The sequence below is a fragment of the Seriola dumerili genome, unplaced genomic scaffold, assembly GCF_002260705.1.
Source record: "Seriola dumerili isolate Sdu_G_001 unplaced genomic scaffold, Sdu_1.0 BDQW01000349.1, whole genome shotgun sequence".
NCBI lineage: Eukaryota > Metazoa > Chordata > Actinopteri > Carangiformes > Carangidae > Seriola > Seriola dumerili.
The window spans coordinates 533,051-546,286 of record NW_019174604.1 but is presented as its reverse complement, the minus strand read 5'-3'; the positions used below and the strand labels follow the sequence as shown (position 1 = coordinate 546,286).

The 13,236-nt window shown below is 43.6% G+C and overlaps 1 protein-coding gene across 1 annotated transcript; it reads right to left on the bottom strand.

Moving 5' to 3' along the window:
• Positions 1 to 4,347: 4,347 nt before the first annotated feature.
• On the bottom strand, positions 4,348 to 12,411 carry LOC111232933 (NACHT, LRR and PYD domains-containing protein 12-like). Its single transcript, XM_022760641.1, has 8 exons — positions 12,177 to 12,411; positions 10,940 to 11,215; positions 10,595 to 10,639; positions 7,686 to 9,486; positions 7,427 to 7,600; positions 5,940 to 6,113; positions 5,260 to 5,306; positions 4,348 to 5,106 (listed from the first exon to the last, which is right to left on the bottom strand). Exons 1-8 carry the CDS (start codon positions 12,409 to 12,411, stop codon positions 4,580 to 4,582), a joined length of 3,279 nt encoding a protein of 1,092 aa, XP_022616362.1. The 3' UTR covers positions 4,348 to 4,579.
• Between the last annotated feature and the right edge of the window lie 825 nt (positions 12,412 to 13,236).

The window sequence follows — 13,236 nt, the reverse complement described above, 5'->3', positions numbered from 1 at the left end:
GCTAGCCGCCGGGCGGCTAGCCCTGCTTGCTGGGCGCAATGCCTGTGCTGGGGGGGCGCGGGCTAGCCGCCGGGCGGCTAGCCCTGCTTGCTGGGCGCAATGCCTGTGCTGGGGGGGCGCGGGCTAGCCGCCGGGCGGCTAGCCCTGCTTGCTGGGCGCAATGCCTGTGCTGGGGGGGCGCGGGCTAGCCGCCGTTTTTGTTAGCATTAGCGGCTAGCATTAGCGGCTAGCATTAGCATTAGCATGTTTTGCATTAGCAGCTAGCATTAGCATTAGCATGTTTTTTTTTTAAATCTTTATTGGTGAAAAAATATGGACAGAACAGAAGAGGGGGTGGGGCTAGCTTGCTAGCATTAGCAGCTAGCATTAACATTAATTTTCTTTTCTCTTTTTAATGGTGAAAAAATCATGGACAAACAACAGAGGGGGTGGGTCTAGCTTGCTAGCATTAGCAGCTAGCATTAGCAGCTAGCATTAGCAGCTAGCATTAGCATTAGCATGTTTTTTTTTTAAATCTTTATTGGTGAAAAAATATGGACAGAACAGAAGAGGGGGTGGGGCTAGCTTGCTAGCATTAGCAGCTAGCATTAACATTAATTTTCTTTTCTCTTTTTAATGGTGAAAAAATCATGGACAAACAACAGAGGGGGTGGGTCTAGCTTGCTAGCATTAGCAGCTAGCATTAGCAGCTAGCATTAGCAGCTAGCATTAGCATTAGCATGTTTTTTTTTTAAATCTTTATTGGTGAAAAAATATGGACAGAACAGAAGAGGGGGTGGGGCTAGCTTGCTAGCATTAGCAGCTAGCATTAACATTAATTTTCTTTTCTCTTTTTAATGGTGAAAAAATCATGGACAAACAACAGAGGGGGTGGGTCTAGCTTGCTAGCATTAGCAGCTAGCATTAGCAGCTAGCATTAGCAGCTAGCATTAGCATTAGCATGTTTTTTTTTTAAATCTTTATTGGTGAAAAAATATGGACAGAACAGAAGAGGGGGTGGGGCTAGCTTGCTAGCATTAGCAGCTAGCATTAGCATTAATTTTCTCTTCTCTTTTTAATGGTAAATAAACATGGGCAAACAACAGAGGGAGCGGGGCTAGCTTGCTAGCATTAGCAGCTAGCATTAGCATCAATTTTCTTTTCTCTTTTTAATGGTGAAAAAAACATGGACAAACAACACTAGGGGCTAGCTTGCTAGCATTAGCACTATTTTTTTCCCTCTTTTTAATTGTGAAAAAAACATGGACAAACAACAGTAGGGGTAGAGCTACATTATTAGCATTAGCTTCTTTCTTATAATGACTGCTTACAATTATAATGCTAACAGCCCAGGTGACAGTTCAAGGCAGAGACGGGGAAGAACACCTCCTGTCCTGGGACGGAGAGTCTCCAGAGGTGAGATTCACTTCAGATATCACTGTTTCCTCTAATGAATATCAGATCTATATTAACACACACTGCTCTCTGATTATCTTTCAGCTGTCTTCTTGGACTGAACTCGGGCCCTGCAAACTGGGCCAGTGTTAGCCGCCTGGTGGAGGCCGTTTGCAAACCAGCTCTGCGTCTTCACCCGGTGGCCACGTGGTCCAGAGGGACCGTGAGGACTCGGTGGTCATTCATTCTCAAGGATTATGTGGCATCAGAGAGGCAGTGCTGGCCGACCCGAGGTTGATGGCTCAGACCAACATCCAGCTCTTTGAATTGAGTTGAGGACTCAGTGGTAAGAGTTTGTCATAAAGTTGTGTTGGTGTGTTGTAATCTGTTCTGTGATTCATCTATTAATGAAAGCTGAAAATCCTAAAACTGTCTGTTTATCTGTGTGTCCAGGTGCTGCCAGACTCTCGCCTTCGCAAGGATCTGTCTTGTCAGGTGGGACAAGGACAGCCCTTTGACTTCAATGTCCTGGAGGAGACAGCCTGGGCCGTCCAGCAGGGGTCGGCCTCCTCCTCTCCTCCCTAGGACGATGAAACAGCATGGCCCTCATTCCCAGTGCTGTTGGTCATTCGCTCCAGCACCACTGCCTTCCTCAGTTCATCCAGGACCAGAAGCCGTAAGAAACAGAGGAGCCGGCCCGAAGCTGCTGTGGCAGAGCGGGGGCCGTCTGCCTGGAGGAAAAACCCTCGTCTGCCGACATCATACATCTACGCAAGTGGTCAACCCAGAAGGATTGACCTGACTTACTCACATGCAGGCTGTGTCACACTGTGACTGTTGGTGGAAGACTGTGGAGGAGTGGAGGGAAGAGATGAAAGAGAAGACAAGGACAACGTTTTCTATCTTCATTTATAACTTTTAATTGACATTATTTATTAATTATTTGATTTGTTGCAGTTGGAGTGGTGTTTGTGTCAGCTGATGTCTCATGATGATCTCAGTCAGCGTTCCCTCTCTTTTAGCTCTGTGTTTGGTCTCCACCAGCTCCTGAGGGAAATCTGTCTCTTTAGCTGCTAAATGCTCCACTATGTTCAGCAGCTGCTCTCGGACCGTGTCTGTCTGCTGTTTGCTGCTGAGGAGGTCGTGGACAGTGGCTACGGCTGAAGAAGTTTATATATTCAAAGATGACAAAGACGGTAACTGAATCATTATTTTACTGGAAAGTTCTTTTTTCTTTTAATGATATTCTTAAATTGCATTCAGGATGGTGCAGTGTAAAGACTGGACACTGACTGTTTCCCTGGTAAAAATGTTGTAAATAGTTCCCACTGGACACAATGCTGTTACTGTATGTGAGGATTCATTTGTAATGTGTGCTTTCTTTTATTCTTGCAGCTCACATCATGTGCTGTGGTGCAGTGGATGTATGGACATCGGCTGAGAAAACAATATATCGGTACGTGATCGGGAATTTCTTAGCGATTTGAGTAACCACGGCGACGTAAATGCCATAGATAGAAACACACAAACACCATCTCCACGATTTGGATTACCTTATTGGCTCTGTTGTACAAAACCTTATGCAATTTATACTGCCAAACACAGAAGCACTGACACTTTCAAAATAAGAGTCTCAAAAAGATCAGAGGTCATAGGTCATAAAAGTTTGATCCTAGAAGGGATCCTCTATATGGGGATATAGTGGTATAGCTTTATTGCAGATCAACTTCTGTTGCTGCGTGTGTGTGTGTGTGTGTGTGTGTGTGTGTGTGTGTGTGTGTGCGTGCGTGCGTGCGTGCGCGTGTGCGCGTGTGCATGTCTTGCTGTGGTTGTGGGGACACATTTGTGTTTAAACCATCAGTGTGAGGTTATTGTGTTCAGTCGTCACAGCTTCTAAAGGCTTTCTGAGGGACAGCTGCAGTGACTGAGGTCAGTGTCAGGATGAGTCTCTACAACATGAATGAAACTGAAAGTAACGTCCTTTGTGCAGATTGAAACGAGGAGTGAAGTTCACGCACCAAGCAGCAGCAACATTCAAAATCTCTCCAGGAGTTTTCTAGTTGTTTATTATTCTCTGTCCTCAGTGTTCACAGATTCTCTTTCTTGCCTTTTACTTCATTTCTACTGTTGTTGATAGATGACAGTAACAACATGTGAAGAGCAGAATGTGTTCAGCTCTAGCACAGTCACCACCTTCACAGGTGAAAGTATCGACCAGTTTAACATCAAACGGTGTTCAGTAGGAAACAGATGGAACTGACCCACCAGAACTGCAACCTGGAGCAAAACCAGACTCTTCATAGATGTGATGCTGTGACCTCAGAGACGGATGTGTTCACCTCACACACTCTTTAGTGTGAACTGAACACTGACAGATCAGCTTGTGAAGCAGTTGTCAGTGTAGTACAGCTCATGTACATTAGTTTTATTCACAACTTCATCGCTGTCATTGAAAAGGTTTTTAATAAATAATCCTGTGATTAAATTGTACTGAGTATGTTTCTTCATATTTACCATCTGCCTCATGATGAATCTAACAGTCACTTTGGTGAATTAGTGTTTTCATTGTTATTAAAATTGATAAGTTTATAAGACAAATTAAAAAGCACAAACTCTAGTATCTGTCTCTAGATCCTGTATTGTCACTGTTGAAGGACGGACACATTTAAACATTTCTATCATGTTTGTTGTTGATTAAAGTAACATAGAAAGTCTTTGAATAATTACAGATTCAGGAAAAACTTCAATGTGCTGTGATTTCTATACTGTGCTGCTGCTACTGTTAAAATTCATACCAGACACGCTCCATAAAAACCATCAACAAAGCAAAGCTTCATAAAAACTTTATTTCACATTAAAACTGCATTAATTTCAACAATTTACAATCAAGTGTAACTGACAAATTAAAACTAGAATACAGCTGTGAATGAAGGTGCAGGTGAACTTCACTGTCACAAGTTTGCATCATAAAGAGGTGGATAAATCTTATTTAGTAACAAGTATAAATTATAGTTGGAAGTGAAGCTACAACCGTGCATCACTTTTAATGTTGCTGTGGCAAGGAATTTCCTTTCCTTTCATAAAGGAAGCTCCAGTGTTTCCTAAAGGAGAGAAGATAGGAAGCACAGAAGCTCCTTTGGACCAGCTCTTATCACGGCTGCTGCTCAGATACTTCAGGGTCATTTCACTTTCTAAAAATAAAAGGCTATTTGAGCGCAGGCAGAGACACTGAGGAACCAGAAGACCAGAGTCCAAACCCAGGGTAAAGAGGTTCAGTGAAGGTGGTGTTGTAGGTGTGGAGGTGGATCAGAGAGTCAGAGGAGACTCTGTAGAAGGACAGAGAGCCGGATGGATAGTCCACATACACTGCTATTCTGTTAGAGAAGGAGGAGGAGGAGACAGTTGTTTCACTTCTGTCATGACAGACAGAGTAAACACCGTCAGAGGACCTCAGACTCCAAGAATGGTCGTTTTCTCCAAATCTGACGTCGGCTTCGCCTCTTCTGCTGACTCCTCCGTAACTCACTGCGACCTCCACCCATCCGTCACAATCCACCTCCCAGTAGCAGCGACCAGTCAGACCATCTTCACACAGCAGCTGAGGCCGGTCAAACCTGTCCGCATGTTCCGGATACGACTGCTTCTCTTGCACACGTGTCACCTTGCTGTTGTCGTCAGACAGTTTGAGGTTTGCGTTCACCGTGTTTGTGGCGAGGGTGAGTTTACGGGAATCTGATGGAGAGAACAAGACACAAGGCGGCTGCAGTTATTGATCGATCATTATTGACAGTCTGATGACGACTCGTGACATCAGTGATCTGAATGAGTGATAAGTTTGAAGGTGGTTGAAATGTGCTGCTTTGTCATGAATGAAATCACACTTACACTTCCTCAGACCTGGTGTCAACCATTGGACTCCATCATTCTCCATCCTGAAAGGAAGATGGGGGAGGGGACAGGCCAGCACATTATCTATTAGTATGCATGTCACGCCATGGCCACTATAATAACAGTCATGGCTTGGTTAGGTTTGGGAAAAGATGGTGATTTGGGTTGAATAAGTACTTCCTCAACATTAGACTATCTTTGTTGTCATGGTTACAGTCATAACGCGATTAACTTTGTTGAACCGTCATGGATAATAGAAACAACATAAACTGCTACTTTCACATGGGAATCGAACACTGCTCTTCTGTGTCAGATTCATCCATCATTAATAAAAAAGGGAATCTTCTTCCTTTATCTGAGAGGTTGGTTTAACTTACTACCAGGATAGTCACTTGACTTTGTTTTGGCATTTCTCCAAAAGTAGCACAAAAGTCTTGCATTTTCTACTTCTTGAAAAGAACACATCACCCAAAAGTTTTTTTCAAAGATTGTGCTGGGAAAGATCCCCCTGGACCCCCTACATATTTCTGGGCTAAGCCCCCAATCTCCTCAAACCCTAGAAACGCTCCTGATGTCACCTAGCAACAAAGCGTAACTATGGGTCATTATAACCTGTTGCACAGATGACTTATGGGCTGTTTTTTACAGGCAGACATTTGCATTCAGTCTCTCCTTACCTGAGAGTCTCCAGTCTCCAGTCTGGATCCTCCAGTCCAGCAGACAGCAGCTTTGCTCCTGAGTCTCCTGGATGATTGTAGCTCAGGTCCAGCTCTCTCAGATGGGAGTGGTTGGATGTTAGAGCTGAGGCCAGAGAAGCACAACCTTCCCCTGTGATCAGACATCCTGACAGCCTGCGAATAGACAAAACAACACATACAGTATGGCAGATACTGTAAGGATGCTGCTTTGTGCCGTCAATGCAAGAAGAAACTCTCTCAGAACAAATACAAAACAAAAGATGACTGAATCAGAAAGTTCTCGTTAGCTTAGCACCCTGTCAGATGGGAGAAGTTGCCAGATGATGGATGATGCAGTAACATTCCCGACAACATTCAGCAACTAAATGTTAGAAAACATTAAAATATGTTTATCAATGAAGCTTTTGCCAAAAGGAAGAATCAATACATATGCTTTTTATTTTATTTCATTGTAACACCATCATATAGTAATAAACATTCTGACTTATTCTGACTGTCTACTTTAACAGTTATTTTTTAAAGCTGTTTTTATTGGTATTTTCTTAGTATGGATTGGACGGATGGATTGACATGGATGTACAGTCTGTTTTCATCACATCATTTTGCATGATATGTTGTTGTATTTTGCATGTAACATACTTAATATTTTCTTACTTAATACTTAATATTTATTTATCATTTTCTGCACTTCCTTGATCCAACCAGTAAAGGAAAGCAGCCTTTTTACCTTCCAGTTTCACAAAACAAGTTGCCGGGCCAACAAAAGAGACAAATGCAAGTGCACTCATTTGTTGGCCTGGACAGCCCTCCCCCATTGGGACTATCTCAAAGATGGCAGTAAGGGGTGAAGTTGTAGTGCAATGTTACATATTGGTGAAAGACATTCAAAAATTGAGGACCAGAATCCAGTAAGAGACTGGTGAGACAAATACGCACTGCCCATACTCAATATCGTGGCATATAGAACAGTCTGGACGAACAGATGGGTAAAGTCACGAGAATCATCACTGAAAGTAATAAATGATTATGGACCAAGTTTTAGAGTGGGCTTGAATTAATTGAATATAACCATGTATGGATTTCACAGAAAATACGTCTTCGCATGTCACTGCCTCTGGGAGTTCCCCTCTGTTTTTTGTTCTCTCGCAATAGTTCTATCTTATCTTATGAGACAGTTGTTACCAACTTTTACCACTAGGAGGAGTGTACCCCTGGGTGAGCACTTCTGTTGAGAGTGTCTATTTCTGCTGTAAAGGTGGACATTTTAACATTAGAGTCTATGGGGATTGACTCACTTTTGGAACCACTTTTGCACCATGCTCTTTGTTTTATTATAACACAACACCCATGCTGCACATTTTCACTCATTCACTCCCTATTCAACCAACTTTAAAGATTTATCACACCTACTTGTTTGTATATATTTGGGCTAATCTGCTTTAAATGAATTGTTGATAAGTCCTGACCTGAGAGTCTCCAGTGTACAGTGTTGACTCTGCAGTCCAGCAGACAGCAGATTCACCCCTGAATCCCCCAGGTTGTTGTTACTCAGGTCCAGTTCTCTCAGTCTGCAGGACTGGGATTTTAGAACTGAGGCAAGAGCTTCACAGCTTCTCTCTGACAGATTACAGCCATTCAGTCTAAAGAGATGATAGCAAGGAATTAAATAAGAATGATAGCAGTGTCTTTATGTAATGATAAATAAACCCAACTATGTATACTTACAGAGCTCTGTTAGAGGCTTTGAACACTGGCAGCAACCTCAGAAGAGCCTCCTCTGAACCAGAGTATTTGTTCAGGTCAAACACATCCAGATCTTCTTCTGAGGACAGTAAGATGAAGACCAGAGCTGACCATTGAGCAAGAGACAGTTTATCTGTGGAGAGACTTCCTGAACTCAGGGACTGTTGGATCTGTTCCACTAGAGAACGATCATTCAGTTCATTCAGACAGTGGAACAGGTTGATGCTTCTCTCTGGAGACGGATTCTCATTGATCTCCTTCTTGATGTAGTTCACTGTTTCCTGATTGGTCTGTGAGCCACTTCCTGTCTGTGTCAGCAGGCCATGTAGGAGAGACTGATTGGTCTGCAGTGAAAGACCCAGGAGGAAGCGCAGGAACAAGTCCAGGTGTCCATTAGGACTCTTTAAGGCCTCGTCCACAGCACTACGGTAGAGATGTGTTGGTTTGGGTTTGTTTCTGAACAGTTTAGCCCAGCAGGAGGTTGATTGTTTATCTGACAACAGATTGACTCCAGAGTTGATGAAGGTCAGATGGACATGAAGAGCAGCCAGAAACTCCTGAACACTCAGATGGACAAAGCAGAACACCTTGTCCTGGTACAGGCCTCTCTCCTCTTTAAAGATCTGTGTGAACACTCCTGAGTACACTGAGGCTGCTCTGATATCGATGCCACACTCTGTCAGGTCTGATTCATAGAAGATCAGGTTTCCTTTCTGCAGCTGCTCAAAAGCCAGTTTTCCCAGAGATTCAATCATCTTCCTGTTCTCTGGACTCCAGTGTGGATCTGACGCAGGTCTTCCATCATTCTTGACGTTCTTCCTTTTTAGCATAACCACCAGGAAGTGGATGTACATCTCAGTCAGGGTCTTGGGCAGCTCTCCACCCTCTCTGGTCTTCATCACCTCCTTCAGAACTCTAGAAGTGATCCAGCAGAAGACTGGGATGTGGCACATGATGTGGAGGCTTCGTGATGTCTTGATGTGGGAGATGATGCTGCTGACCTGCTCCTCATCTCTGAACCTCTTCCTGAAGTACTCCTCCTTCTGTGGGTCAGTGAACCCTCTGACCTCTGTCACCATGTCAACACACTCAGGAGGGATCTGATTGGCTGCCGCAGGTCGTGTGGTTATCCAGAGGCGAGCAGAGGGAAGCAGTTTCCCCCTGATGAGGTTTGTCAGCAGCACGTCCACTGAGGTGGACTCTGTAACATCAGTCAGGATCTCAGTGTTGTGGAAGTCCAGAGGAAGTCTACACTCATCCAGACCGTCAAAGATGAACACGACCTGGAACTGATCAAACCTGCAGATTCCTGCTTCTTTGGTTTCAGTAAAGAAGTGATGAACAAGTTCCACCAAGCTGAACTTTCTCTCTTTCAGCACATTCAGCTCTCTGAAGGTGAATGGAAATGTGAACTGTATGTCCTGGTTGTCTTTGTCTTCAGCCCAGTCCAGAGTGAACTTCTGTGTTAAGACTGTTTTCCCAATGCCAGCCACTCCCTTTGTCATCACTGTTCTGATTGGTCCGTCTCTTCCAGGTGAGGCTTTAAAGATGTTTTCTTGTGTGATGGTTGTTTCTGGTCTGTCTGGTTTCCTGGATGCTGTTTCAATCTGTCTGACCTCATGTTGATCATTGACCTCTCCAGTCCCTCCCTCTGTGATATAGAGCTCTGTGTAGATCTGGTTCAGGAGGGTTGGGTTTCCTGGTTTAGCGATCCCCTCAAACACAAACTGGAACTTCTTCTTCAGGCTAGATTTGAGTTCAGGCTGGCATTTGGCAAGAGCTTCTGAATGAATAAACAACAGATAATTAGATGGTACAATAAGCTCAGTAATGACAACCAATTAGTCTGCTTGATTATGCCATTATGCTATGTTACTAATTTGTACCATGTCACACCAGGAAGTAACTTCTCCTTTTGATAACACTTTGTATTGTGATGGTAAGACAATAAACCTGTAATTGATCATTTTAACAAACATAGCTAATCATCAACACAGGCAGTGTAGCCAACATAAAAGCTTAGCGAAATCCTATAAAGGAGGAAATTAGCTTTAGAAACCATTTTTGTACCAGGCTGTAAACATGTTTATTTCTGCTGTGAAGTTGGACATTTTAACATGGGAGTCTATGAGGAAATAATTCACTGTTGGAGCCAGACTCTAGTGGTCATTAGAGGAACTGCAGTTTTTGGTTCTTCAGTGTTGGCTTGCCACTTAATGTCCACCCATGGTTCCACTTCCTGTCGGTCAGCTCGCCAACAGATCACAACCCATATGCATGGGTTACTTTTTTCATGAGTCCCCTACTGACAGCGACGTATCTACCTTCGTCGCCATAGTTATTATATTATTACAATTATAACGATGTGGTTACCTTTGTCAAATGGTCATGGATAACAGAAACAACAAACTGCTACATTTACCCCTATTGAGCACTTTTCCCTTTGCTCCTGTCATAATTACTATGACCACTAGATGTCGCCTAGCAACAAAACATAACTATGGGTCATAATGACCTGCTGCACAGACGACCTATGGGCTCACTTTTACAGGAGGACAGTCTCCTGGTGTGATGTGTGTCTCTGGTGTCAGAAACAGAAATACCACATGGAGAAAACAAGGACTTTGATTGATCAACTTGGCCTGTGAAAACAGTTGAATTGAGGGCAACTGAACTTGGTTTTAGATACCTGAGGACAATTCAGGTCTCATGCAAGAGGCTTTCATCGGGTCTGGCTTCAGTTGGAAAATCTTCAAGTATCTACGTAAACCAACTCCTTTTGCCCTTGATTCAACTTTTCTTGGATAACTATGACCTGGATGACTGAGAATCTTCATAGACATTTTTTCTCCTACCAGTTTGTGCCTTACTGAAAACTTGTTGAACTTTACCTGCTTCTGAAGCTGCACGGGCTGAAGAGTCTTGTGGCTCCTTCCCTGTTGGAGGAAAGTGAATCTAAAATCATGAACAGTTATCTTTTGTTCTGTTTTCATGATGTCTGTATAATAACAAAATATACAGAATATGAAATGGATAGCATTTGTCCTCAGACATCTACTGTCTGGAAACATTTATTTTTTATTTTTTGCGAATGCAAAGTCCTTAAGCCAAGCAGTTGCCTCCTGGTCTGCTGTATGGAGGGTGACTAATCCTCCTTTCAGTCTTTGAAGAGGACAAACTTCTATGATGTGTTCCATGGTTTGGCTCTCCATAAGCACACAGTGGGGTGGGGCTACTGCCCCATTTGTGAAGGCTGGCCAAGCAGGGGCCATGTCCAGTCCTGAAGCGATTGAGCGTGGACCACTGTCTCCTTGGGAGGTTGGTGCCAAGGACCTGTTGGTCAAACATCTGGTGCCAGACCCGGTTGGGGTCTGGCACCAGATGTTTGTTTGGGACCTCCTTGGACTCCCATTCCATTTTCCAAGCCAATTGGATGGTGAAGTCAGCTGGTGGGATGTTCTTCCAAATTGGTCGTCTAGACGTAAGTCGAGCAGTGGGTGGGTTGTAGATGTCTGCATGGATTGGTAAATGGGGAGAGTTTTTGACCTTTTGAAGCATCTTGTGAATGACTGCTTCTCGNCCTGTTGGTCAAACATCTGGTGCCAGACCCGGTTGGGGTCTGGCACCAGATGTTTGTTTGGGACCTCCTTGGACTCCCATTCCATTTTCCAAGCCAATTGGATGGTGAAGTCAGCTGGTGGGATGTTCTTCCAAATTGGTCGTCTAGACGTAAGTCGAGCAGTGGGTGGGTTGTAGATGTCTGCATGGATTGGTAAATGGGGAGAGTTTTTGACCTTTTGAAGCATCTTGTGAATGACTGCTTCTCGTCATATATTGGGGGGGGGTTGCACCAGCGAGCTTGCAGAGCATGTTTTTCCTTGTCTTAACCATAGCTGCCGTCCCTTTTAGGTGTTCCTTGAAGGATAGGGTCCGGTCAAGGGTCACTCCAAGGTAGGTTGGATTAGAAGCATGCTTCAGCTTGAGTCTGCCCAGGTAGATGTTTAGTTGTCTGGCAGCTTTTGCATTGTGGAGATGGAATACACTGGATACAGTTTTTGCTGGGCTTGGCTTTAGGCGCCAGGTTTTGCAGAACTGGTCCAGTTTGGCAAGGTCTTCAGTGAGCACCCGTTCCAGTTGATCAAAATCTGGTGCTTGAAATGCCAGACAGATGTCATCTGCATAGATGAATTTGCGAGATTTGGTGGTGGGTAGGTCATTTGTGTAGAGGTTGAACAGAGTTGGAGCTAGAACTGAGCCTTGTGGCAGCCCATTTGTCTGCCTTCTCCACGCGCTCGTGATCTGACCAAGGTGAACTCTCAACACAGTGACAAAGCCAAGAAGTTTACCAAAGGTAAACTGAAACAGATACAGCTTAAGCAGTGAATGCATTTCAGATGTTTATAAATGTATTTGACATTGTTGTTTCTGTGTAATGTGCTATGTATGTCATGTTTTTCTCTTCCTTTGACTTACCTTCCTTCATTTTCTTTAAAATCAAATTTGCCACCTTCATAACATCTTTAGTGTACATGCCGACCATCTCATCTACTATTTTCAGGTAATTTGCATTGTCCAGCTTGCACATTTTGATGGCTGGAAAACCATCCAGTTCCTCAGCATTCCGCAGGTACCACTGGAACTCTTCCAGTTCACAGTGTCTCAAATCCTGCAAACGATCCTTCAGCTGCTTCTTCACAGACTTCTCCATCTTTGCTCCCTAATAAAATGAGAGGATTTTTACAGTTCAATAACACACTCTGTCAACAAGAATGAAAGGTTCATACTATCATGATTCATCATGTGTAGTTTTTTTTTTATTAATTAATTTTTTTAAATCCACCTTCTCAATCACTTTTATCAGTTAAAATCTGGTTTATATTTTCATCAATACCTTTAAAGGTTCCATAAATTAGATAAATAATAATACAGCAGCAAACAACTGTTTTCTATGTAAGGAGATATTGAAGTAATTCTGTCCTGAGCAGAGAACAAACTCACACCCCCTCTGTGTCTGTAGTTTATCTGGTATTTGCTTTGATATCTGGTCTCGTAGTTTTTAAAGTTTTTTTACCAGTGTCGTTACTGGCTCTGTCAGTGTCATTCATGCGACCGGTCCTAGCGGATCAATCCAAGGCTGAATTTCTTTCCCAGTCCAACCATGGAGCCTCTACTGACCTGGATTTACTGAGAGGAGAACCCTACAAGCTGCGTAAGGTTGGCTGGACTCGTAAGCTAGCTGGCTAACTATCAGCATCGCTGTGGAGCATATCATGGCAATGCTAGCGTGGGCTAATGGTTGTGTTTGGATCGTGTTTTGGTTGGCTCTCATGGTCACAGGGAAACTTTGTTCCGATGTGCTTCTTGGTGTTTGTTTAGTGGACTTTTTTCACTAGGCTTTGTAACACCTTGCTGACTGATAACTTGGAGGATGAGCCGTGAGGTTGTGGCCAACAAAGCATTAGTTTTGGTCTGAGAAGCTGGTGGTCTGGTGCGACATCAAGTGGCAGTGACAGTCATTTACAGAACCTTCAAT

What these genes read in the sequence shown, in the direction of transcription:
- LOC111232933 (XM_022760641.1), bottom strand. Translation starts at nt 12,411, where the DNA reads ATGGAGAAGTCTGTGAAGAAGCAGCTGAAGGATCGTTTGCAGGATTTG. An exon ending in TTTAAAGAAAATGAAGGAAG is followed by an intron (nt 11,216 to 12,176) that starts GTAAGTCAAAGG and finishes CAATCCATGCAG; the next exon opens with ACATCTACAACCCACCCACT. An exon ending in CAGCCTTCACAAATGGGGCA is followed by an intron (nt 10,640 to 10,939) that starts GTAGCCCCACCC and finishes TTCCTCCAACAG; the next exon opens with GGAAGGAGCCACAAGACTCT.